At 35.3% G+C, this 26,717-nt stretch overlaps 1 protein-coding gene across 2 annotated transcripts in view; it reads left to right on the forward strand.

Moving 5' to 3' along the window:
* The window catches only part of PLPPR4 (phospholipid phosphatase related 4), a 62,820-nt gene extending 37,030 nt beyond the window's left edge, over nt 1–25,790 (forward strand). Inside the window, exons 3-7 of one of the 2 annotated variants that reach the window (XM_044675876.1) lie at nt 4,841–4,970; nt 9,130–9,325; nt 15,713–15,770; nt 17,282–17,455; nt 24,471–25,790. In XM_044675876.1, the coding sequence (XP_044531811.1) occupies nt 4,841–4,970; nt 9,130–9,325; nt 15,713–15,770; nt 17,282–17,455; nt 24,471–25,790 (1,878 nt within the window). The remainder of the gene's footprint in view (nt 1–4,840; nt 4,971–9,129; nt 9,326–15,712; nt 15,771–17,281; nt 17,456–24,470) is intronic. The other variant, XM_044675878.1, reaches the window with a different exon arrangement.
* The last annotated feature ends 927 nt before the right edge of the window (nt 25,791–26,717 follow it).

A 26,717-nucleotide genomic window follows, 5' to 3' on the forward strand; every position in this document is an offset into this window, starting at 1 on the left:
ATATATATATATATATATATACATATATATGTTTGTTTGTTTAATTAGTTTGTTTGAACTTCATCAGCTACACAGCTACCTTTGTACCCCAGAATTCTTGGCTGTGGAAGACATAAGTAGGATTTTCCAAACTAGAAGTCAAAAATTGTAGCCCAGTCTTTGTTTTGTTATCAATACCTAATATAATCCCATAGAAAGAAGATATATCCATAAAAGTAGTACCGGTTGAATGAGATCATTTGTTTTAGTGGTGACTGGTCCTCTGCAGGACCCCTGATCCTAAGCTGTATACCCCTAAACTGATTCCACATTAAATAAATCTGCTTAAAAAAACCTAATCAAAAGAACTTGTAGTTGTGGTAACTACCTTATAAAGCTGTTGTGAGAGTCTTTTGAGATAATGTATGTGAAGTGCTTTGCAATTTTTTTTAAGAAAAGACTGGTAACTTAATTGATTTAGGGAACACCCAGAGGGGAAATTCCCTCTAGCAATACAGATTGGAGGCAGCCCTTCAATTTATAGCCAAGAGCTGCTCGAAGCCCTGAGAGTTAAATGATTCTCCATGTTTACAGAGACATTGTGTGACATACAATATGGTTGTAGACATATCTTTCTGATTTGGAGGAATGCTATGGACTAAGCTATTCAGTTTCATGTTGAAAAACTTAAAGTGTTATAAGAATATCAGTTACTATTACCATCAGTATTGTACAGATAAGGAAATGGAGATTTGGAGAAATTAAATAAGAGAAACAGAGAAGTGTAGTGTATATAGAACTAGACCTAAAATCAGGAAGATAAGATTTCAAACCCTGCCTTAGATATTTAATCACTATATAACCACAGACAAGTCATTTACTCTCTCTACAAATCAGATTTCTAACTATAAAATATGAGTTGGACATAAAGGTATCTAGAATTGCTTCCAGCTACAAATGCACGACTTTAGGATTTGACCAATGGCAGGCAGCTCTTTAGTAGCAGAACTAGTAATCAGACTCAGGTCTTATGGCTTTCCCCCTAAACCTCTTTGTTCTTAGTCATTGGCTTCCCCCAAACATAGTCCAAATGGAAGGAAAATAAGCTCTCATTCAAGTGTGGGATGGGGAGGGAAGTGGGAAGGGATGTATTTTTTACATCCAGTGAAGACAGTCATCTTAGAGAAAACATCTCAGCAAAGATGTGCTCAAAATTTACTTTTGCAGAATTCATATAAGGAGAAACACTTACATTCTTGAGCAAATCCATTTTATTGCAGGTCTCAGCAGAATTAATCCATTTAATTTTCTGAGAGAGGAAAACTTCCTCTGGATTTGTCTGTAGCTCCTGTGGTGATAATCTTAGCTTTGGAAGCTTACGTAACCAGAATGTCTGACCATAAGTACGTTCAAGTTTGCTGAGACCTCATTGCAATTTGAAATCCAGGAGACATTATAATAATTGTTCTCAAAGCTTTTGGAAAGAGGATGTCCTCCCCACTGTGACAGTAACTGGAGCCATTTTAAAATACTGTAACCTTACTTTGCAAAAGAAATTCAACAAAATGACTCCTGTAAAGCTGGTCACTATTTACTACCCCCACCAAAGAGAACAAATATATTTTCCATGATAGGAGTAATGTTTTCCATATTGGACATGAAATGAATTCCATTTTCAGGTGGCAAGTGGCAAACATTCATTTCATTATTAAAGCATGATCCTAGAAACACATTGTGGTCCTATTATATTTCAATGAGGGGAAAATAACAGTAGTATCAGAAAACAAATTAGCAAACACTGCTCCTTCTCAAAGGAGAGGTCTATACCTAAGGCAACTGAAATAATTTGAGAAATTCATGCTATAGCTTCAAGAGCAAGATAAAGTGAACAGATATGGGGAAAGGAATATTATGTAGGATTTTAAAAATTACTTTGCTAAGGACAAGATAGTAATCAATCTGTTTTAGAACCAAAAAAAGCTTGATAGTACAAAACCCTAATCCTTATATACCTACTAATTCTTGATATGTTTGTGTTGGAATCTATAGCACTCTTAGACTCCAAACTTTGGGGTCCTAATGGCTTGAAATGTCATAAAATAAGGCATATATGTTTTTATCATAGGATTGTATAAATAACAAATAATATATCTAAAATTTTAGACTGTGACCAAAGTGGGAGATGTCTGAGTAATAGTAAAAGTAAAAGGAAGTCAGATGTTCAAAAAATTGCTATTGGATAATTGAAAATAATAGAAGAGAACGGGCATTTATTAAGTACATTGAGATTTTCCAAGTTGCACAATCAACAGAGTATATGACTTGGAGTCAAGATCTGAGTTCTAAATTTACCTCAGATACTTGGTAGCTGTGTGATCCTGTGGATGTCATTTAATAGGTCTACTTCACTTTCATAAACTGTATAATGGAACCTACCTCACTATAATAGCACCTACCTCACAGTTTCGTTGCAAAGATCAAATGAGTTAGCATATGTAAGTAAGATACTTCACAAACCTAAAAGCTATATATAAATTGCTAGTTAGTATTGTTATTAATTCTTCACTATGACTTAGTGATATAGGTGATTCAGCTTAATATTCTCCCCATTTTATAGGTAAGGAAACTTAGGTTGAGAAAATTTAAGCAGCTGACCCAAGATCACATATGAAGTAAATACTGGAGGTAGCATTCAAGTCTAAATCTTTTCGACTGCAAGTTCTGTGTTCTATCTATAACACCACCTAGATGTCCTCAAGAGCTTATTCTGACCAAACATAGCAGTTTCTTTAGAATAATGAGTTAGCTTTCTTAAGCTGTATGACCTTAAATCATTTTACTTCCATGAATCTCATAAATCTTAGGTCCCCCGAGAAGGAATTTTGGAAACTGTATATTCTAATGCCATTCCCCGCCCCCTCCCATTTTCCTTTTTACAGATGCAGAAGGTAAGGTCTGGAGAGATGAATTAATTGATCTGAGGTCACATAGGTAACTTAGAAGTAGAAGAGCCAAGATATGAATCCAGGTTCTCTTCATCTCAGTCCAAGACACTTACAATTAGAGCAGAGCTGCTCAGTTTTCATTTTTGAGAAAGGTGGACCTTTGACTAAAAGAACCATTCCAGATCAGAAATTCTATAATACATGATAGATTTAATGATGAGCATTGAATTGTCAAGATGTAGATTTCAGTTTAAATAAAGCACAACACAGAAGACACCTGTTACCTTCAGATAGAAAGCTTCAAGTATTGTTATGGTCAAGCAAGTGAACGGACAATTCATTTTTATTTTAATGAATCAAAAATGCTTTTTTTCATTTTTCAAGCTAATCCTAAAATCAGTGTTATGTTTTCTTTTAATCATCAAAGCCCACATGATGTTTTTGATCATTTACATTTTTTGTAAAAAGTTTATTTTTTTCTTTTTTGTCTCTATTTCTCCACCCCAAAAAATTATCCCTATTTTTTTTTACAGAAACAAAATATTTTTTTCTCTCTCTCATTTTCCATCCTTAAAATACTGAGAAACTAAAAGATCTCCTACATGGTCCCAAACCTATTATGTGTAAGAGGCAGAACATGAATCTAGATATCCAAGACCAGCCTTCTTTTCATTACTGTCATCATGTTGTCTTTCTCTAAGGCAAGAAGTTGTTGGCTAGTTGTTGAACTAAATCAGTGGAGGTTGTTTCCGCAGTAGTAGTTCTCCGTGCTGATGCAATCACAGGTGCAGATGAAATTATTTAATAAGGAGGAAGTTCCCATACAAAACTGATTATATCCTATCAACACTGATGGATTCCCTTTACTCCTAGGAGAATACAACAGACCTAACAAGCAAACATATTAGCATTTCCTCTCTTTTTTCTTCATTCCTATGCACATTCAATCATACATCACTTTTAAGCAATTTGTTGTGCAAAACCAGGCCTATAATTACTGTATTTTAAGACAGGCAAAGAGGGCTTTGCTCTGGAACACTGATATTGAGGGGATCGTGAATCCCTTTGCCTTATCTCTAAAAATTGCTCCTCGGTCTCAACTTGGTACCACTCAAATGGGGTCCCTTTCTCTAACCCTTAGTAAAGGACATATTTTTGTGGATACAGGCTACCCCTTCTGTCGCGTTACCACATCTTCTCCTTCCCAATTAAGTGAAAGAGATCCTGATTGCAGATATATAGGAAAAATCTTTAACTATAACTCAGTTCCAAATATTGTCGCACCATTGTCACAGTTAGATGCCCAGTTAGGAAGCAGGCATTACTGACCTGAATTTAACTCTCCCATCATGGTAAAAGTGGAAAAGGTCAGGGGTGAAAAGACAAGGCAAAGATTTCAAGTATTACTAAGAGGGAGACTGACCATCTGGTTTCATTGCATTAGCTATTTTATAAAATGTCCCCAATCAAGCTAATTGGACACTTGCTGAATCCAGCTCCCACTCATCTTGTTTTCATAGTAATAGTGATAAAATGCCAAGACTCTAACAGTTGTAGGTCAAGCTGGATCACCAGGCGATTTATCAATTAGACACCACAGGGTGTTGCTGGGCAAGAGGCCAAAGGCTGAGTACTACCACCTTGGAAAGTGCCAAGATGTACTTTAAACCCCCAACCATTAAGTAGGAGTCCAGAATCTCCTAATGCTCTTGTGATAACCCCAATCACCCTCTTCTCTCCCTGGGTTCAGGAACTCAGGAAAAACTGCTTATTCATTGAAAGCTTTTAAATGTAAGTACATTTAGACCTGCAACATTTTGCATTTTAGCCTGTTAAATTATATCAATTCCCTTCATGCCTAATTGAATTCATTTTTAACTGTTAAATTCACTATGAATACCCTTTTGTCATTGCAGATAATGGTAGGAGAAGGAATTCTCTACTGTTGCCTGTCCAAAAGAAGAAATGGGATTGGAATGGAGCCCAATATAAATGCAGGAGGCTGTAACTTCAACTCTTTCCTTAGAAGAGCCGTCAGATTTGTTGGTGGGTTGGAGAACCAATTACAGAAAAGAAATGCCTTTTCAAGGAGAAATGTTGTATTTAATTACAGATACTAAGTTTTTGAAGCTATAATTTAGTTGTATAATTTCAAGTCAAGATAGATCTTCTGCAAGAAGCCATTGATTAACCCAAAATCCTAAAATTGGACTTTAGAATGTGGTATTTACAGTTTCTGTTTTCCCTGTTGTCAGGATTCAAAAGTCGTAACTTTTGAGTGCTTTTTTCCTTAACCCTGTTTGCTATGTGGCTGGGCTCATTGAGGGAGGTGGGCCTATCATGTGGATTTTCTACTAACTCTTGGTATGCCTTAACCACTTTGGCCTAGGTTAAGAAGCAATGAAATTAGATCAGAATCAAAACCCTCAAGTAGTCAGATTTGTATAAGAAGTCACTAATTCAGTATAACTAGCTAGCATTTCTGTATAACAGGGCTGTGTAGACAAGGGTTAGCATGGATAGAACTCAAGACAGCACGAAATGCTGTACTTTGATCAATAAAAATTTAATCAAGTGGGTAACATATATAAAACACTTTTTTTCAAACTTTAAGCACTATGTAAAGATGATGATGATGATAACTATTTTACATCTAAAATAGTAAGGGAAAATATCCTTTTCTACAAAATACAGAACTGAATACATCATTTTATGCTTCATAAAGCATCCTACTTAATACATTACTTATTCAATATGACTCACTTCCACCCTCTTCTCCCTTCCAAACAAAGAAAAATAGGAATGTAGATATTCATTGTGTCAGAGGCTCTGCAATTCTGAATAAGCCATTTAAGCTAATGGGAAGAGGACAGAAGGATTGCTAAAAAGGTCAGAAACTATGAACAGATAAGATATCCAGGCTTAAGTTGTTTTTTCCTAAAAGAAAAATATTCCTTAATGGCAGTGCTCAACATCATGCCAAGCATATAATAGGTATTAGCAGGTTCATAGTAAGCATTAATAAGTGTTTGTTGACTTGACTTGGCATAGCTATAAAATATAAAAATCAGTAGTTAATATGGGAATGACCTAGAAATAAGGTGAATAACTCAGAAACTTCTTGCTGTATGGAGAGTCTTCCTAGAGAGCACAATTACCCAGGAGTTCCTGGAGATTCTTCACTTAGTATTCCATCAATACTCAGATATCAAAAGCTACTTGGAAAGGACTCTACAAAAAGGGACAGAATCCAGATCCAGGCTAAGCAAGTGGGGTGAAACTTGGAAGTCATGACCTGGGGAACTGTTCTCATAGAAAGGAGTTATGTAGGCAATACATATCCCAAAGATGAAAAGGTCAGAATGGGAAGTGTTTGTAAACTACAGCTAAGTTTCAAAGTCAACGAATATTAGAGCTAGAAAGAGATGGCAAAGGCTATGTGGACCAACTCCCTTATTGTACAGATTGTGGACTTGATTTGTCAGAGGCATAAAATACTATACAAAAGTGGAAAAATAATATGGGAGGTAAAGATGAAATTAATAACTCAGGAATACCTCGATCTAGGAAAAGTCTTCCTAATGAGTCAAATTGGTGAAGACTTGGGTCAGAGAGACTATTAAGAAGGCTATTATAGTCTTCCAGGAGTGAGGAAATGAGGGCCTGTACCAGAATGGTAGCAGTGTTGGAAAAAAGAAAGCAGTACTTATGAAAGACAGTGTAAAGGTAAACTTGACAGGATTTTGGAACTGATTGGTTATGAGAAGTAAGAGAGGAGTCAAGGATGTTGCCTAGACTGAGAAATAGGATGACTGGGAGGATGGTGATGCCCTCAACAATAATAGGGAAATTAGGAAGAAGTTTTGGGGAAACATATATGAGTTCAATTTTGGACATGTTAACTTTTAGATATCTATAGGATAGGTACTTTGAGATGTTCAATAGAGAGTTTGAGATTCAAGACTCAAGGTCAAGAATGGGGTTAAGGCTGTAATAATTAAAAATATAGACTGAGAGTAAAAGGAGAAGTAATATTTTAATTAGGGCCATCTTGGTAAAATAAAGAAATGGCCACGGGCCTGGCTAAGATCTATTTCAAAAATGCCACCACCAGCCATTTACCTCCTGGATCTTCTCCTACATAACAAAGAGGAAGTCCCGAGCCCGACCTCCCAATTTAAGCCACGCTTCACCTTGGTACATGGCATCACGTCAGAAACTGGAAACCCATTGAATCATGGAAAATGTAGTTTCAAAGTCCCCCAAATGTCCACAGGAAGTCTGTCACACATCTAAGTATTCCAAGGCTCAAATGAGCCTCAAATACCTCTCAATGGAACCCCCAAAATTTCAAATAACACAAGGCTGAATAAGTAGACCCAGAATAATCATCAGCATGAAATGATCATTGAATCCCTTTTAGTTGCTGGGGTCCCCAAACAAAATACTATATAATTAGAAGAGAAGATGGACCAAAAGACAGCCCAGAGAGACTCTCATGGTTATTAGAAGGGAAATGAATAAAGATCCAGTAAAGGAAACTGAGAAGACATAGTCTGATAGGAGAATCAGGAGAGAACAGTGTCATAAAACCTAGAGAGAAGAGAATAGATCAGGGAAACAGATAATTGACAATGTTAAAGACAAAAGAGAGATCAAGAAGGGTGAATATTAGATAAAGGCCATGAGATCTGGCAATTAAAATAGCAGTGATAACTGAAGAATGATGAGGTGGGAAGCTAGATTGCAGAGAGTTAAGAAAAGAATGAGAGGAAAGAATTTGGAGACACCTATCATCAACAGCCTTCTCAAGGAGTTTAGCCATTAAAGACAGAAAAGATATAAAATGATAGTAAAGATAAATGGATCACATTAGAGTTTTTTTTTTAATGAGAGATACATTCATAGTAAGCAAGAGGGAAGTCACCAGTAGACAGGAAAAGACTGAAGGTCAGTGGGAGAATGGGAATTATAGAAAGGGCCATTTGCTAAGATAGAGTTAGATTGAGATAATTTTTGCACGTGGAAGCATTTTCCTTAACAAGATGTACTACCTTTTCATGTGAGACAGGAGTGAATGGGGAGAAAATGTGGGAGAAAGCACCTTATTAATGTAAAAAGAGTAGGAGAATGAGGAAAAAAGAGGGAGTTTTTAATTGATGGGATCAGATTTTTCAGTGAAATATGACCAAGGTTCTCAGCTATTAGGGAAGAGGAAGGAAAAGGAGCCATAAAACGAGTAAAAAAATTTGAAAAAGATATTGAAGTAAGTAGTATAGCAAAATGATTAGTAAAGTGTAAATGGATTGCCTTGCCACAGTGAGGGCCCAGGTATATAGTATAAATTTGTAGTGTACCCAGTCAGCAGATCTTCATGATTTTCTTTAACTTTATTCAGTAGCACATGAGTAGTAGTGATAGCAGTAGATATTAGGATAATCTAAGATGGATGCTTGGCAGAGCAAAAATGGTGATAAGAAAAGGGTACAAGGGATTAAAGAATAGAGGAGAATAAGGCTGAACTGGTTCACCAAGAGATTCAGGTGAGGGAGGAGAACATAGTCAGTATAGGGATGATGATGGCCTGGCATGGAACTTTGGGGTGAAGGAATTGCAGGTCATAGTGAGGACAAAGAACAAGGTTTAGGAATATCAAGGGAGAGAAAATGGTAGAATGACAACAGATTATTATCAAATAAAGCTATTTCAGAATTCATGAATATGGACGAGGAACAGTTGCAAGTGATGGTAGGATCAAAAGTATTACCCAAACAATCGAGCTATCAGTCTGTAATTCCTCATTTGTACTAAATAACCTGCTAACCTTCTTTTCTGACTATAAACATCTTTGAGGCCATTTTTATGCCACTTTTAAAATCATGGTTTGCATTGGAAATATGCTGGAAACTCTACAAACCCCTTGATATTACAGTAAAATCATTAATATTGATGGATTTTAAGGGGATTAATTGGGCTCCCTTTAGTTTTAACTAGTTGTATTGTAAGATTAATGCCTCTAAAGAGGAAAGTTACTGAAATAAATAATCTCAATATAAATGATCACATTAGAGTAAATGTTCACATTATATATTATAACCAATTGGGGATTATGCTTTAAATGTTACTAAACAGGATAAATAATAAAGTGGCTACATAAACACCAAGAAGCTAATAGTCTCTGTTCATTGTTTCTTTTCACTTACAGGAGTTCATGTATTTGGACTTTGTTCTACTGCTCTCATCACTGATATCATACAACTGTCAACAGGGTACCAAGCGCCATACTTTCTGACTGTATGCAAGCCAAACTACACATCTCTGAATGTATCATGCAAAGAAAATTCCTATATTGTAGAAGATATCTGCTCGGGATCTGACCTCACAGTCATTAACAGTGGAAGGTTAGAGACTTTGAGATTTAAAGACGAGCCATATGTCAATCAATTTCAAAATAAGTTTAAGGTTTTATTTCAAATTAACCTAAGAGGCAATGGTTAATATATTGCTTTGTTTTGTTGTCACTCAGAGATCCCAGTAGTCAATGCTTTACTAGGATTCAGCGATCAAAAATTACATGGTTCTCACAGTTTCTGGTGGTTCATTCCAATTTGATGTGTTCAATTTTCATTGAACCACATCACCCTGCTTCAAGATTTGATTTGACTGATATTATTTGGGATCCTAGTTGGGGTCCTAGTTGGGATCGTTTACAATTCTTGGCAGCTCATACCCAGGAACTTCTATGTAAGATTGTCTTATAAGGCAATCCTATCTGTTTTGATGAGGTGACCCTCTATGGAGCTTTGTAAATAATACAACTTTGATATTACATGAATTGTGTCCAATATTGCTAATATGTAAAGTCAGTAGAAATGTATCTCCATGGGTTGGTAAATGAGTATTTTTAGTCCCACTGGAAGATACCTAGATAGTAAAACTTAATGCAGCTCATTCTTTAATACTTATGTGACATAAGTAGCTATTTGCCCTTGGTGACTATTTCACAGGATCATGGAATTTCTGAGCTGAAAAGAGTCCTTAGTGACTACCTAATCCAATCAATACCTGAAAACAATTCCCTCTATGTCATCCAACTTTGGACTAAAAACATCCAGTTAGAGGGAAATCTACTACCCACACAGATGGTCCATTCCACTTGGGGAAACCTCTAGTTATTTGCAAGGCTGTTTTTGTTTTGAATTTTTAGAAACCGACTTTATGTATGGTACTCTTACTGTGCAATAGCTTTCCTGTCATTCCTCTCCTACTTAACTTGTAATGTGTTTGTGTTTATGAGCCTCTGTTGGCTAGACTCATTTCCAAAATCTGAAGCAGTCCATGCCTCCGATTTTGTCCTTTTCTAACTTTTAAGCTTTTGACTCTGAACAGTCTAAACACGTCTTTTGGTTCATATTTCTTTTTTATTGAACCATGGTCTCATGAAATTTTATTTGCTGCTATTTCTTTAGACTTTTATGATGTTTATGTCTCTGGGGTAAGGTAGTGGGCCACTAGGGTCAAGTATGAGCACTCATGTCTTCTGTTTAAAATCTAGGGAATATGGTTTTTTATTTCCTTTGTTTTTCTAAAGTCCTTGTCAGAAATCTCTGTTGCCACTCAATTACTTTTGGAGTCATGTTCAGGATTCTAGGGTAGGTCCTCTGAAACCTAAATAATGTACTGATTGTCAGATTTATTCTGATGCAATTGCTAATGACCTTCATTTTACATTCATCGTGTCCCAGAAGTTGTTTTGCTATTTCTGGCATCTCATCCACAAATTCCCCCTAGAGCAATAAAGAGGAGCTTACTGAGTTTGCTAGTTCCTCTATTGTTAATATAGTATTTTATTTCCTCCCCTAAAGTTAATGTTTCAAAAACTTCCTTTAATCAACCATATTGTTCAAATACCCTACATTATTTATGTTTGTTCCAAATGACTTTTCTCTCCCTATTTAATCATTTTATGTCATTTTTATTTCCAAGACTATATTTCTCCCTCATACTTTCCCCATTCTTATAAAATCAATAGCATAGTTATTGGTTTCTTTAGAAAGTTTATTTTTTAAATAATTTCTTACTGATTCACACATTTCTGTTCAGCAAAACATTCTGAGAGATAAATTGGTTTTCAAAAGTTTTATATATTTTCTTTTAGAAGTCTCCATCACCCTCACTCTTCATTTTATCATCATCTTATATTAGAAATGTCATTGGGCATTACTGTTATCTTAGTGTAGCTATCTCTAATTTTAAAAAAAAGACACTTCTCATCGCTGTCCATTTGAGCCTTGTGTGTAATCAGCCCATGTGCCTGGGATATTTCCCAAAAAATAATATTACATTTTCACTTGTGTAGACTCCCTTTTATAAACCCTAAAGACAGGCCTAGGTATCTTTCATCATCTTAGATATTCACGAATGTCTATACTGAAAAAAAACATCCTCAGAAGAGACATGGCATTATTTGACTTTTGACACATTTTTCGTTTAAATTCTTTTCCAATAACATGTAGAAACAATTTTTAGCACTATCTAATATTTTTGATCCCGATTATCTCCTTCCCTCCTCCCTAAAATAGTCAATAAAGAGATACTGGTTATACCAGTGCTGTGATGCAATACATATTTCCATATTTGTCATACTGTGAAAAAGACATAAAACATACAAGAAAAAACTCATAAAGGAAATAAAGTGAAAATAGTATGTTTTGATCTTTATTCAGAATCTGACACTTCCTTCTATGCCTGTCAATAGCATTTTTCATGTTGAGTCCCTTAGGGTCTCTTGGAACCTTGCATTATTGAGAATAATTTTAGTCTTTCACATTGATAATTATATAATATTTCTGTTACTGCATACAGTGTTCTCCTGGTTCTGCTCACTTCATTTTGCATTGGTTCTTATAAGTCTTTCCTGTTTTTTTCTGAACTCATCCTATTCATCTTTTCCTGTGGTGCAATAGTCTCATTATAACTATATACTACAACTTGTTCAGCTATTCCCCAATTGATGGAAATCTTCTTGATTTCCATTTCTTTGCCTCTATGAAAAGAGCTACTACTAAAATATTTTTGTACATATAGATCTTTTTCCTTTAATATTTTTGGGGTACAGAATAGTCAAGGTATTACTGGGTCAAAGGGCATGCATAGTTTTATGGCTTTTGGGACATGATTCTAGGTTGTTCTCCAGAATGATTCATGATTCTACATAGTATTATTTTAGATAGTTTCTCTTAAATACATATATAGAAATATGAGGATAGAGATTCCTCTTAGGCACTGACTTATCTGTTTCCTCCAGGAAAATATTTAGAAGATCATACCCAGAGGCCCTTCTGTACTTACATATTCATATATGAATCTGAACTATTTTGAGATTTGCCAGCCCTCAATTTATTCTCACAGAACAGTATAGATATTTTTTAACGTTTCACAGTTCTCAGGATTTTATAGTTGAAAAAGACTACAGCAGCCAACTATTCTAAGTTGTCCCAGAAAAAAAAATCCCCATTATAACATTCTCAATGTGTTCATCCATTCTCTCCTTGAGGATTTTCAGTGAAGGTGAACTCACTTAACCCCTGAGACATCTCATTCTACTTTCAGAAAGTAGCTTTGTATAGTAGATAGCAGGTTAGTCTTGGAACCAAGAAGACCAAGGTTGATATGCCACTTCTGAAATGTACAGACTGGGTGACCCTGGGAAAGTCACTTAGTATAACCTCTTAGTGACTTTTGTAACTCCAAGTCCAATGGAATCCTAGGATTCATATCTATCTCTGTTGAATTATCAGGAAGCTTTTTCTTCACATTGTCTAAATTTATCCTTTTTAAAACTTTCACTCATTGCTCCTGATTCTGTCATCCGAAGTTGAGCAGTACAAGCCTTCTATGACTTTTCCAGATACAAATTTTCACATATTTAAATAAAAACAGAGAAAATAGAAGGTAGGGAATTGAGTCCCAAGGATCAATTTCCATATCTAGCATTTCAAACATATCATAAGCATAATGAATAGAGTTCCTTATAACAGGATTAGGTACCAGAAGCAGAAGAACCTAGGAAAGAACACAGAGCAATCTCTCTCCTCATCGTTCCTCCACACCCTCCAAACATACATATATATGCATGTATATATGTATATACACAAATCTGTGTATGTATTAACACCTTAGACCACAAATAGAGATCTCCTATGTATAGATACAGACTACACATTTAGTTTTTATCTATATCTTCATATTGGTATGTGTAGTCTAGGAAAATGAAGGTTTAGCTTATGGATCACCCATTCTGCTTTCTCTCAGTTTTTTTGCTTTTACCTGGCTTAGAAAACAGTCTCAACAAGCTCCACAAGTTTCCATGGGGAGAACCCATTCCTCAGACACTACAATCAAGATTGCTTAGTCAGGGCTGCTGGGTGGGTGGGAGAATAGATAATGAGGGCAAGAGACATAAATGTTTCTCCTGCTGTGGTTCCAGAAATTTTCTTTTAATTTTCTTTGCCCAAATAATGTCTCAAATAAATGTTAGGGCACTAGACAATTTTATCTAACAAAAGATATTAAATAACAGCGAAATAATGGCCAAAAAGTATAGGAAGAAGGAGAACATGGAGGGCTAGCCTATTTGATAAATGTTTGTTGACTGAAGAATGCCTTGCTGGCCAGAGTAGTTCATTGGATATATCACAGCCCATGTTAATTTTCTGATGACAAAGGCAGGATACAGCTTTCTCACTTGAGGGCAGTTAACCAAATGAGAGTTGCAGAGAAGTTGTGTGTGGGAGCATATCTCTGAAGAGATAATCTCATTGCACAAGGTACTTTCAAAACTACAGTGCTTGCTTACTACATGCTTGCTTCTGCCACCAGCTATACTATGTAGTCTTCGAATTATCTCTAAATAAAAGATTTAGGGGAGAAGCTTAGGCACTATCACCTCCCCATATGTTCCCAAGATGGAACACAAGCCACTATATTGAACTATTTCCTTCTCCACCTCTCTCTGCCCTCATTGCCTCTCTGTGAACAATTCCAAAAGCCATCATATTTGTTCATGATCCAAGGAACCAGTAGGATTCTTGGGAGACACTTTACCTCTCCATGACAGAGTTGAGGTGGGGGAGGAGAAATTTAGGCTTTATTGCAGAGTTGAAAACAGCATCATCCCACCTCCAGACATTTCTTCTTCATTTTCTTTATTCATTATGACATGGATTTAGGGGTCTTGACCAATCTAATTGCTCTCCTCTAGATGCTCTCCAGTTAATTGTCGTTCTTAAATGGTAATATCCAGAACTGGATTCCATAAATCTAGATGAGGTCTGACAAGAAAGGAATACAAAGAGCCCATCTCCATCACATATCTGATAACTTCATCTCATTGAAAAATCACATTGGCTTTTTTTAGCTGTAACATCACACTATTGAGTCATTTGAGGATATAGTCCACTAAGGCCCTCAGATCTCTTTCAGGTAAACTGCAATGGAGGAGAATTCAGTAGTCTGGAAATTCATAGGTTACATTTGAAAAAAATCTAGGGTACCTTTAGGATTTCAGAATCTTATCTTGTAGAACCCCCATGCACTAAAAATCTTTGGTGACTACAAATAATTAGTATGTCAGATCAAGATTTTCTTTAGAGGAAAATCAGATAGAATTTCTAGGACAATTATGAAATGAAAGAAATGGACCACAGAACAGGAATAGCTAATAACAGAGGTCCTGGCCAGTTTTGCCAAACAGTGACATTAAAAGGTAAATTTAAGAAAAATTTATGCTAAAAGTTATACCAACAATCTAGACTATGCTAGTATAAACATTGTGTGTGTATGTGTGTGTCTATATGTGCCTTGTACAAAAGTAGGTGCTTACTAAATACTTATTTGAATGGATTGAATATAGTAGTTTCCATCCAAATGTATGTATTTGCTTTTAAGGCTTTTGCTGATTTCGCAGACCTTAGCTCTTTCTGTTTTCCTTAGTTTAATGGCAGACTTTTTCAATCACCTTACAAAACTGCTTATATTACATGAGAATTCCTTTGATAATCCCAAAGAGCTAGGGAAATGTTGTTGTAATTCCATGATCCAGCTTGTCTGTCTCTTTCAATCCAATTTTTAAAATCACCTTTTTTCTGTTTACTTTATCATTTCTCTTGAGGTGATATTTAAAAATCTTTCCTTACATTGAAGTGTTCCAAGATTGTTGAGATAGCAATTATTGAGAAACAAAATAATACAGCTCAGTCTTCTTATGTTGATAAATGGGGTAATATCTGGGCAATAAAATACTGGCACTTAAATCTATAATTACAAGGGCCAAGTCTTTTTTAAAATTTCATTGAAAAAGTATTGTTTGGGATGTATTGAAGATATGGTATAAAACATCATTTAAAAAACATTTATTTAAAAATGAAAATAACTTCAGTATGTTCTCAGTTTCATCAGCTTCAGTTTTCTAATTATTAACTAATCACATGTAAGATATTCTACATAACATTTTTCAATCAACCTATTAGTTACTCAACACTTCCAAACTTTCCATATCAAAAAGAAAATCACAATTTCTCTTTTGAGCCAAAAGTGATTACCAACATTTATTTTTATTGGCACCATTTTATTTAGTTCTTTCCCCAGGAAACAGAATCAAAACTGAAGTTATTGATTATTTACTTGAGGCTTTTTAATACTGACTCTCAGCAACTTGTGTCTTTTAAGATAAATACTTATAGTATACTTGAATCAAAGGGCATAATTTAACTATCTTTCTTTGGCAGAAAGTCATTCCCTTCTCAACATGCCACCCTAGCAGCCTTTGCAGCTGTGTACATTTCAGTAAGTAACTAAGTCTTTTCTTTACCGTGTGTACAACACAAAAATGAGAGATGTTCACTGTCTACAAGGGATTTATTACATTTTACAGTCATGAAATAAAGGCATAGGATACATTTTGGCAATGCTGAAGGATAAATGCTGGATCATCAGTGCCATGAAATGTAAAGGCTTTAAATCGTTTTCTGTTATTATAAAAGATGCTGTAGTAATATAATCATTCCACATACTAAACAGTAATGTTTCCTTTTTGTTGTTCAGTCATTTCCAGTCATGTCGAACTCTTTGTGGCTCCATTTGGGAGTATCCTTGGCAAAGATCCAGGAATGGTTTGCCTTTTCCATCCAAGCTCATTTCACTGATGAGGAAACTGAGACAAACAAGGTTAAGTGATTTGCCCAGGGTCATATAGCTATTAAATAACTGAGACCAGATTTGAAATTAGGAAGATAAATCTTTCTGATTCCCTGCCCAGGACTTTATCTACTGAGCCACCTAACTGGCCCTATATACCTATAAAGCTGGATTCCTTTTGGTGGCTTAGTCTATAGTGTGTTTAAAACCTATAATTTCCTTTAATTATGTTATGGAGTAGAGAAATAACAAGGTATTATGGGAAAAGATTTACTTTGAAGATGGAAAGAACTGAGTTCAAATCATGCCTTTGATACATATTGGCTATATGACACTAGGCAATTCATTTAATTTCTCATTACTATAGATACTTCAAAACTATTAAGTTGCAAAGAAGATACAAAACTGCATTGGTGGAAACATTTCCCACTTCACTGAAATCACAGATCCAGTTTCACCACTCTATGTTTATATAGTATGCAATATTTTTAAGGGATTTCATGTTGCTATAAATAAAATGAAGCCTATATAATAACCTATGTAATGAACATAATTACTGACATATTAGTAGCAGACAATAGGAGGGTCCTTTAAAAGATTATGTGCATAATGAAGTAGTGATTGAAATTATTGGTTAATGGCATTGCCTCCACCCCTATCCAAAAAAAGTGAAATGTCCAGATAATTGGGACAAATGACTATTTTCTTCTTTCACTTGGAATTCATATGGTAACTTATAGCATTGAGACCACTTTAGATAGATTATCCTATTTGAGCCTCCATCTCTGTGAGATAGTTAAAATAAAGGTAATTATCTATAGCATTGCTAGTTTTAAGTGATATTCTACAGAGGAGGAAACTGAGGCTAAGCAGTTCAATAATTGGCATAAGGAAATTCTTAACAGAGGCAGGATTTGAACCATATTGTCTAGGCTTAAGTCCAGTTCTCTATCAACTATGATACACTGCCTGAGCTCCTCAGACAACTGTCTCAATTCCCTACTTCAAATAGTGCTTTCTCCAGAGATTTAAAATAGTTCCAATGGTTATCACAAGTAATAGTTTTGGTTTCTGACTTTGAAAAAATAAGAATATTTTAAAAAATAAAATAAAATCACCATGTTCAGTAAGCTGAATCCAATCACTTTCTCTCCTCCAAGATGTACTTCAATTCTACACTAACGGATTCTTCTAAGCTCCTGAAGCCTCTCCTGGTGTTTGCATTTATCATCTGTGGCATCATCTGTGGACTCACGCGGATAACACAATATAAGAACCATCCCGTCGATGTCTATTGTGGATTTTTAATAGGAGGAGGAATCGCTCTATACTTGGTAAATAATCCATTATTATATGATTTGTTTATGGTTTTTGACATATAGGAAGTGTTTAATAAATGCTTCATCTATCTATTTTAAATCCTTGACATAAAAAGGGGAAATATGAGGTAGTTTCACCAGTGCCCAGTTACTTATGAGTTATGATTTAATTGAATTTTGAGAAGACCACGCAAATCTTTGGCAATATCTTCTTGCTCAGCAGACATATTACAGAAATACTACAACCATAACTTTTAGACTAATCTATCAGTGATAGTTCATCCACAGGGTAAAATGATTGGCAAACGTCCAGTAGTCTCCATTGCTTCAATTACCATGTAAGTGAATATATATAAAATACAATGAGACAAGTTCATCAGGCCAACCAAAATTTATCATTCCAGCTTTCTGTAATGATCATACCATTAACAATATATTCATACCATCTATTAATGTAGTTGACATAAAGATAACATATTAACTCATGTAATTTCCCTGATTTTAACATATTTTACTGCTATGTTTGAGAAATAGGGAGAAATAAATTGTTGTTGAGAAATAAATTATGTAGAAATCTCAGTCTGTGAGTTTCTGAATTGTGTTGTTAGAAATGCAAGCTAGAGTCTGTCAAGCCTTGAGTATTTAGGGTGCTGAAGGTGATTGGGACCTTTGATTAGAGACAGATGTGAAATAAAATAAAATTTCAGCTTATCAAAAAGATTTCTAGAGGCATTTTTTCTAAATGAAGATTACCTACAAGTTAACAATATCGGTAATAATTATCTGATAGTTTTGCTAGCTAGAATATATTTCTCTTTCCTTGTAAATTATAATTTAGTCATACCTAGCATTTATATTGTGCTTTAAGGCTTGCAAAATCTTTACAAAGATTTTCTCATTTGCTTCTCACACCCTTAACAGATGGGTGCTATTGTTACATTTTACAGAATAAAAAAATGATGCAAAAAGAGGTTTAAGTACATGCCCAGGATCACATATCTAGGAATTATGACTAGACATGGACTCGTTTCTTGATTTTTCAAGTATTTTTTTGATTTGTTTTAAGATTCAAGAGTCTTGACTTGAAATCTAGCATGCTGCATATTTTGTCATCCAGTTGCCTTCAGGAAACAATTCAAACAAATATAATGCATTTGATTTCAAATATGACTTTCAGACATTTGTATGACTATTTATGAATTGTGAAAATGTATAGAAATTATGGTTGTGCCTATGGATTCATAAACTTGTGGACCAACCAAATAGAAAATCATCCCTAACTTTGCTATTCAGCACCTTCTTAGTAAATTATAGACCTAGAGGGTTAGTTACCTTGGACAATGGAAAATTAAGTGACATTACTAGTATCATGGAAAGGTATGATGTGAAGCCAGGTCTGAGGGCAATGGTTAACACACTATGTTTACAATAAAAAGCAACAATAACAACAACAAAAATTAAAGGGAGACATCATGACTAATGAAGATATACTAACAATTGGCAAAAATATGTAGTTATCAAAGAGTCCATTTTAAAAAAATTATCAAGAGTAGAACTTCATCTAAGAACTGTGAATTTTCTTAGATAACTATATTTAAATATAATTTCTTTCTTTTGTGATCATATGTATTTTATTTTATCAAGTTAGAAATATTACTAAAGGGGCAGCTAGATGGGTCATTGGATTGAGAACCAGGCTTAGAGACAGGTGGTTCTGGATTCAAATGTGACCTCAGACATTTCCAAGCTGCGTGTCTTTGGGCAAATCTCTTCATCCCCACTGCCTAGCCATTACTGCTCTCGGAGCTAATACACAATATTGATCCTAAGACAGAAAGTAAGGATTTTATAAAATACATCATTCTGGAAGAGATCATTGTCCTACACCAGACTACCAAAGGAGTCCAAGATAGAGACACTCACAAACAAAAATTTTAAGAAACTATAGAGTGATAAGTATGAATATTTTCTCTTTTTTCTTTTTCTTTAATGAAAATAAAATTATGGATTCAGTTTAAAATGAGGATGGACATTCAGGACATTTTAATAAGAAATTTCACTACTTACCACCCAAAAATACTGTGTATTTTTTGAAGATTTTCAAAATGTTCTAAAGTATATTTCTACAAATGAAATCATTATTCCATATATATTTCAAGATTGTGTCCCTCCAATCTTTAATGGCATAATCTTACTTTTTTTTTTGTTTTATTTCATCCCTACCTATAGATAAGATCACTCAATTTGGAGATCATTTGATTAGAAGCTTTCATTATCAACATGTTGACAGAAACTATCGCTTGCCAAAGGCAGGAAACAATCTCTAACATTAGAGGATTATACCCACCCCCACATCTAAAAATTATCTTTAATTTTTCTTTTTTTTAACAAAGTATCAACAACTTGTGGTACTAAGTGTTAGAGATAAGAAATAGAAAAGTAAGACAGTTTCTACTCTTGAGGTACTTAAATTTTAATGGGGACAACAACATATATGGAAAATTTCAGTTGGAGGAGTCCTGTGGTATTTGGGCTATTGTGGGTCAAAGCATATGTTAGTGCTTCTTCAATATCATTTTTTTAAATTTTTTATTGTATTTTCCCCAATTACATAGAGAAACAATTTTTGGCATTTGTAGTTCTTTTTTTCTTTTAAAATCCTTATCTTCTGTCATGGAATCAATATTGATTTGAAGGCAGAAGAATGCTAAGGGCTAGGTAATAGGGGTTAAATGACTTGCTCAGGATCACAGAGCTAGGAAGTATTTGAGGCCATATTTGAACCCAGAACCTCCTACTTCTAAGCCTGGTTCTCAATCCATTGAAGTACGAAGGTGCCCTAGCATTCGTATTCTGACATTTTGCAATAGAAGTTCTCTCCCTCTATCCCTAAGTTCTCCCCTCTCTAACATGGCAAGTAATCTGATACATATATGTATGTATATATATACATACATATATATGTGTGTATACATATATCCATATATATGTATATATACAATCATGCAATACATATTTCAATATTCATCATGTTGTGAAATAACTTTCCTTAAAATAATGCTATATTTAGAAGTCCTATCTCTTTTTTAAATGAAACAATCAGCAAATATTTATTAAGGGCCTACTATGTGCTAAGCACTAAGCTGAACACTAGGGATACAAAGAACACAAAAGATAATCCCTGTTTTTAAGAACTTTGCAATCCAAACATGAAAATGTCTTAAGCTATCTATAAAATGATCTTTGCCTTTTATAATCTGCTATACCTGTTTGGGGCTTTAAAATTTAAAAACATTACTTTTCTAAATGTCTAAATTTAACTCTCTGTGTCAAAAGTATATCTGTTTTTGTCTAACTATCCTTTACTACTTTGAACATTGTCAAATGGAGCCCTTCCCTCTGAAGCAGACAGAAATAATTTGCAATGAACGGTCTGCCACATGAGTAAGGTAGATTTGGAAGTAAAGAGTAGAAGTAAAAGTAGTAGAGTAGAAGTCAAGAATAAAAATAAATAAGTAAAAGAAAAAATAGAAGTAAAAGAGTAATTGAGAAAATTGTTGTGGTCCATGATAGATAAAGTTAACACCTGGAGTATAATAAAATCAAGTAGCAGAGGTGGATTAGCCTAGAAGGCTGACTTCATGCTCCATCAGTCAAAAACCATTTTCCCAAGCTAACATGAAATAGAACTTTTTAAAATAAATTTCATTGTTGTAAACAAAACTTTTCTCTTATTACCCCTTCTTCCAAGCACTGTCTTTGGGTCTAATGAATGTTTGCATTAATTCAGCTTCAGATGATTTATCAGTAATCTTCTCTCACTTTGTACTTCTCTGAATTCGTGGTCCTTCAAACCTAGTCCATTCCTTCTTTTCTAGTATTCTTATACCTTATTCCCCTTTTCTTCATACATGACATTCCAACTCCCAACTTCATACATTTTCACTGTCTCTCCCCAGTGCCTTGCATGTTCTCCCTACTCATATTTACCTTATGGCTTCTATGAGAAGCCTTTCCTAGATGATGGAGTAGGTGGAGAGCTGGACCTGAAATCAGAAAGATCTGAATTCAAATTTGACTTCAGATACTTGCTAGCTCTGAAATCTTGGGAAAGTCACTTAATCTCTGTTTTCCTCAGTTCCTACAACATCTATTTTCCAGACTTGTGAGGATAAAATGCAATATCATCTGTAAAGTGCCCAGTACATCCTAGGCAGTATAAAATGCTAATTATTATGATTATCCTCTTTAATGTCTTTGTTGATTATCTCCAATTATCCTGTCTATATCTTGAACATAGCTATTTGTATGTTGTTTCCTCCATTAGATTAAAATCTCCTTGAGAGTAGGAAATGTCTTTTATCTTTCTTTGTATCCATATCATTTAGCACCTTACTTGGTACATAGTAGCTACTTAATAAATGTTTACTGACCTACTGATTAACTTCACTTCCTCTCATGTGGAGCTATCGATTTGATGACTTTTCTTTAAGACAGTGTCAGGGAATCTGTTTATTTTCTTTGAATTGTGACAAACAATATTAAAAGATTAAATTGATAAGCTAAAGTGGTCTGAAAACCCATGAATTATTTACTTAAAAAACCATAACCCACCCTTTTATAATGATGTCATATAAATAGGGAGATAGAACTGGTCAAACCAAAAATTTAAGAGTCAATTCTTACCATAATATCTCTACCTAGGAAGGATTTCAGAGATCATTAGGTCTACCTATCATCTAGCAAGACAAGGAAGTAGAGGTGGCAGGGAAGGTTTAAGAAATTCACCTAAGATAATCATAAAGGTAGAATTTGAAGTCTCATCTCACGACCAATATGCTTTCCCCCCTGCCATTTAATATAGCAATTGAGAACTGCTTTTCCTCTAACAACAAATTGGTTTTGGCGTCTTTATAGTCTGAATCAAAAAAGAAATTATTTAGTCATTGTCCTTTCAGTATATTAAAAACATTATTTCAGAGAAGAAACATAAAATTCAACTCTTATTACATTTGCTGAATTCTTAGGGAACCACCATGTTTTGTTTTGTTTATTTTTAATTGTCTCTTTGAAGGGAAAGCCATACAAACTGTATGCCAAGCAAGCAATATCCAAATTATGCATTTTAGTTCTATATCCCCAAAACAACTAGTTCAGGCTTGGGCACATAGTATACTACTACTACTACTACTACTACTACTACTACTACTACTACTACTACTACTAAGAATAATAATAATAATAATAATAATAATGATGATGATGATGATGATGATGATGATGATGATAACAATGTGTCACAATTCCAAATAAATCAATTAGGAGCTCTTTTAAAGCCATATGCCAGTCATTGTGCTACATGTTGGGCATATGAGCTAAACTGTGGATTCTAAAGCTAAGTAGATCATATTTTTTTAAGTCAAATAAATCCAACGAGCTATTAAATGTTTATTAAATTGGACAAAGAACTCAATATGAAAACCCCCAAACCATAAAGTTCTTGCCCTTTAGGAGATTGCATTTTGCTAGGAGGCGGGGATAATACATGTACCCAGTCAGTTTCAACAAGGTAGTTTTAAGAGGGAGCAGATGCTATAACTTGGGTTCAGATAAAATTTCATGCAGAAGATGAAGCCTGAAAAAAGCCAAGAGTTTATATGGGTAAAGGAGAGGGGGGGTAGGGGAGGATGAGGTATAGACATTCTAGGGATGAGAAATATAAGAATGCATAGCATTGGAATATAGAATGTTGTATTCAAGGCAACAACTGTTTGGCCAGGAAGTCTAGAGGAAGCTAATACTTAAATAGGGTGTTAGTGTTTGCAAAGAAGTTTATACATATATTTTTTTTCTTGTTTGATTCATATAACAACCCTCAGAGGTATGTTATTATTTACCTCATTTCACACATGAGAAACCTGAGGCATAGACCAAGTAAATGACTTGCTTAGGATCACCAGGATATTAAGTATCTGAAACAAGATTGAAATTCAGACAGCAAAGAATTTTCATAGAATAAACCACCTCTCTATGCAGAGTATGTGAAAAGAGGCAATGTGATATAAGACCATAAAGTCAAGCTGGAAGTAGATTGGGTGGTCTTTAAATTCCAAACTAAGGATCTGGTATTTTGACCCAGAGCTATAAGAGGGACCCCTAAAGGTTTTAGAGTTGGATAATTCTATGGTCAAATTAAGAATAGCATTTTAGTCATTGTCTAAATAATGGACTAGAGAGGTGAAAGACAGGCTGATCAGGGAAACCAACTGGAAAAATGGAATTTTTTTAAAGTAGCAGATACAAGAATATTGTACATACTTTTTTCCCACCCCCACTACTATATATGACTTTCCCATGCCTAGAATACGTTGCTTTCTTGCTTCTAGCTCTTTGAATCTTTAATTTCCTACAAACTTCAGCTCCAGTGCAATGGAGTTAGGAAAGGGACTTTCCTGATTCTCCCAGGTGTTAGTACCTCTATCCAAATATTCTCATATTTATTTCATATATACATGTAATAGCAATAATAGTAGTACCTACCATTTATATAGTGTGATATATGTTTAGTCCCTCTTTGTGTATATATTTACATATACTTATATATTTAAAAGATTTAGAAAATAATTTACATATGTTATCAATATAGTAGATGTTATCTTCTCCAATCAAATGCAAGTTTCTTAAGGGTCAGGATTGTTTCATTTTTTTAATCCCTAGAGCCTGAAAATATCTGACACAAGGCAGGTGATTTATAAAGGCTTATTGGTTCATTTATTTTTCAGAACAAAAGAGAAAGAACATTAATAATAAATTCCTGCATATTTCCAAAAGAGTAGCTGAACGATGTATTAACTTATTTAGTGATACTTATTTGACAGTGAATTTGCTTTGGTTTTGGCATTAGCAGTTTTTGCCTATGAAGTACCACAGAAAGTATGTACCTTGCCTATTTACTTTAGTAGAAGCAATACAGTATCTAAAACAATTGTATTTTTTCACTGCCTGACTGATTATTTTGTCCTGACTTTAGGGACTGTATGCTGTGGGAAACTTTCTACCAAGTGAAGAGAGTATGTATCAGCACAGAGATGCCCTCAGATCTCTGACTGATCTCAACCAAGACCCCAGCAGAGCTTTAGCTGGTAAAAATGGTAGTGATGGGATTGCTCATACCGAAGCATTACTGAACCGAAACCCAAGAGATGCAAGCTCATTGACAAACCTCAAAAGGGCAAATGCTGATGTGGAAATCATCACTCCACGGAGCCCAATGGGGAAGGAGAATATGGTGACATTTAGTAACACATTACCCAGGGCCAATACCCCATCAGTGGAAGATCCTGTGAGAAGAAATGCCTCCATTCATGCCTCCATGGATTCTGCTCGGTCAAAGCAGCTTCTCACCCAGTGGAAAAGCAAGAATGAAAGTCGAAAATTATCCTTGCAAGTCATAGAGACTGAGCCTAGCCAATCTCCACCAAGATCTATAGAAATGAGGTCAAGCTCTGAACCATCAAGGGTAGGGGTTAATGGAGACCACCATGGACCTGGAAATCAGTACCTGAAAATCCAGCCTGGAAATGTCCCAGGATGTAACAATAGTATGCCTGGTGGACCAAGGGTGTCTATTCAGTCTCGCCCAGGTTCATCACAGCTGGTGCATATTCCTGAGGAGACTCAAGAAAACATAAACACTTCTCCAAAAAGTAGTTCTGCTAGAGCCAAATGGCTGAAGGCTGCCGAGAAGAGTGTTGCTTGTAGTCGAAGCAATAGCCAACCTAGGATTATGCAGGTCATTGCCATGTCAAAGCAACAAGGAGTCCTGCAGAGCAGTCCAAAGAACACTGAAGGTAGCACAGTCACCTGCACCGGATCTATCCGTTACAAAACCTTGACAGATCATGAACCTGGTGGGATCGTGAGGGTTGAGGCTCATCCTGAAAATAATCGACCAATCATACAGATCCCATCCTCAGAAGGTGAAGGGAGTGGATCTTGGAAATGGAAAGCCCCTGAAAAAGGTAGTCTTCGTCAAACCTATGAGCTCAATGACCTCAACAGAGACTCAGAGAGTTGTGAGTCCCTAAAAGACAGCTTTGGGTCTGGAGATCGGAAGAGAAGCAACATCGATAGCAACGAGCACCATCATCATGGAATCACAACCATCCGTGTAACTCCTGTAGAAGGAAGCGAAATTGGCTCAGAGACTTTGTCCATCTCCTCAAGCCGTGACTCCACATTGAGGAGAAAAGGTAACATCATTTTAATTCCTGAAAGAAGCAACAGCCCAGAAAACACTCGGAACATCTTCTATAAGGGAACCTCCCCAACACGAGCTTACAAAGACTGAGCAATGACCATTGCTATGGACAGGTCCACCCCAGCAGGATCATATGTCGATGTCACTAGTGTTCTATATGTATTTTAGAAGCTGGTACAGAAAAAAAAAACACTATGCCAAGTCATTCATCATCGGCCAACTGTTGATGAAGGACAAGGAAATGTCATTTGCATGGGCTTTTGGATTTCTTTTTTGGGGGGGAACAAAGCACAATGCAAGAACCTAACCAATGTGAAGCATTTTCCTATAACCTGTTTCTCTAGACCCAGAAACATCAAATAATAATTTTTAAAAAGACATTTTATTCTGTGAATGTGCCAACTTTGGGGGGCTTTATATTTACACCTGGGATCAACAATATATGTACATGTATATGTATATATAGATGTATACTTCATTATATATTGACTTCACCTTTTCTTCACCCCACATTTGATACCAGGTGGTGCTGTTCTAATGTTAACATATTTGACCATTTAAACTCTTATTGACCCATGACATGTTGGTGTGCAGTTCCATGTAGAGAAATGCTGCTATATGATGAGGATGCTAGCTGCATTGTCATAGAATAGGACATCCTTTTGCTTCCTTGTAGTGGTTCTGTCACATTAAATGGTCGAGAAAGTTGTGTGTATCTTTCTTTGACATTGTGCTTTTCTGCAAAGGCCCTTGGTGGCATTTCACTGAGATGTCATGAACAACCCTTCCTCTGCACAGTTTCATTGCTGCTCAACTTCATCTAAGTACAGGTGCTACTAATGAAGACCCTACTTCTTAGTGGGTAAACTTGTATGATTGTTTTCAACATTTTTCTCCCAGGTTTTATTTGAGTGACACAATCCCATTTGACATCTTTAAGGCTTTTTTTCCTCTTGTCTTGTCACCTTTACTGTTCTTTTCATCATTTCTTCTGAAAACTAGAGACTTGTTAATATT

The sequence above is a fragment of the Gracilinanus agilis genome, chromosome 4, assembly GCF_016433145.1.
Source record: "Gracilinanus agilis isolate LMUSP501 chromosome 4, AgileGrace, whole genome shotgun sequence".
NCBI classification, from domain to species: domain Eukaryota; kingdom Metazoa; phylum Chordata; class Mammalia; order Didelphimorphia; family Didelphidae; genus Gracilinanus; species Gracilinanus agilis.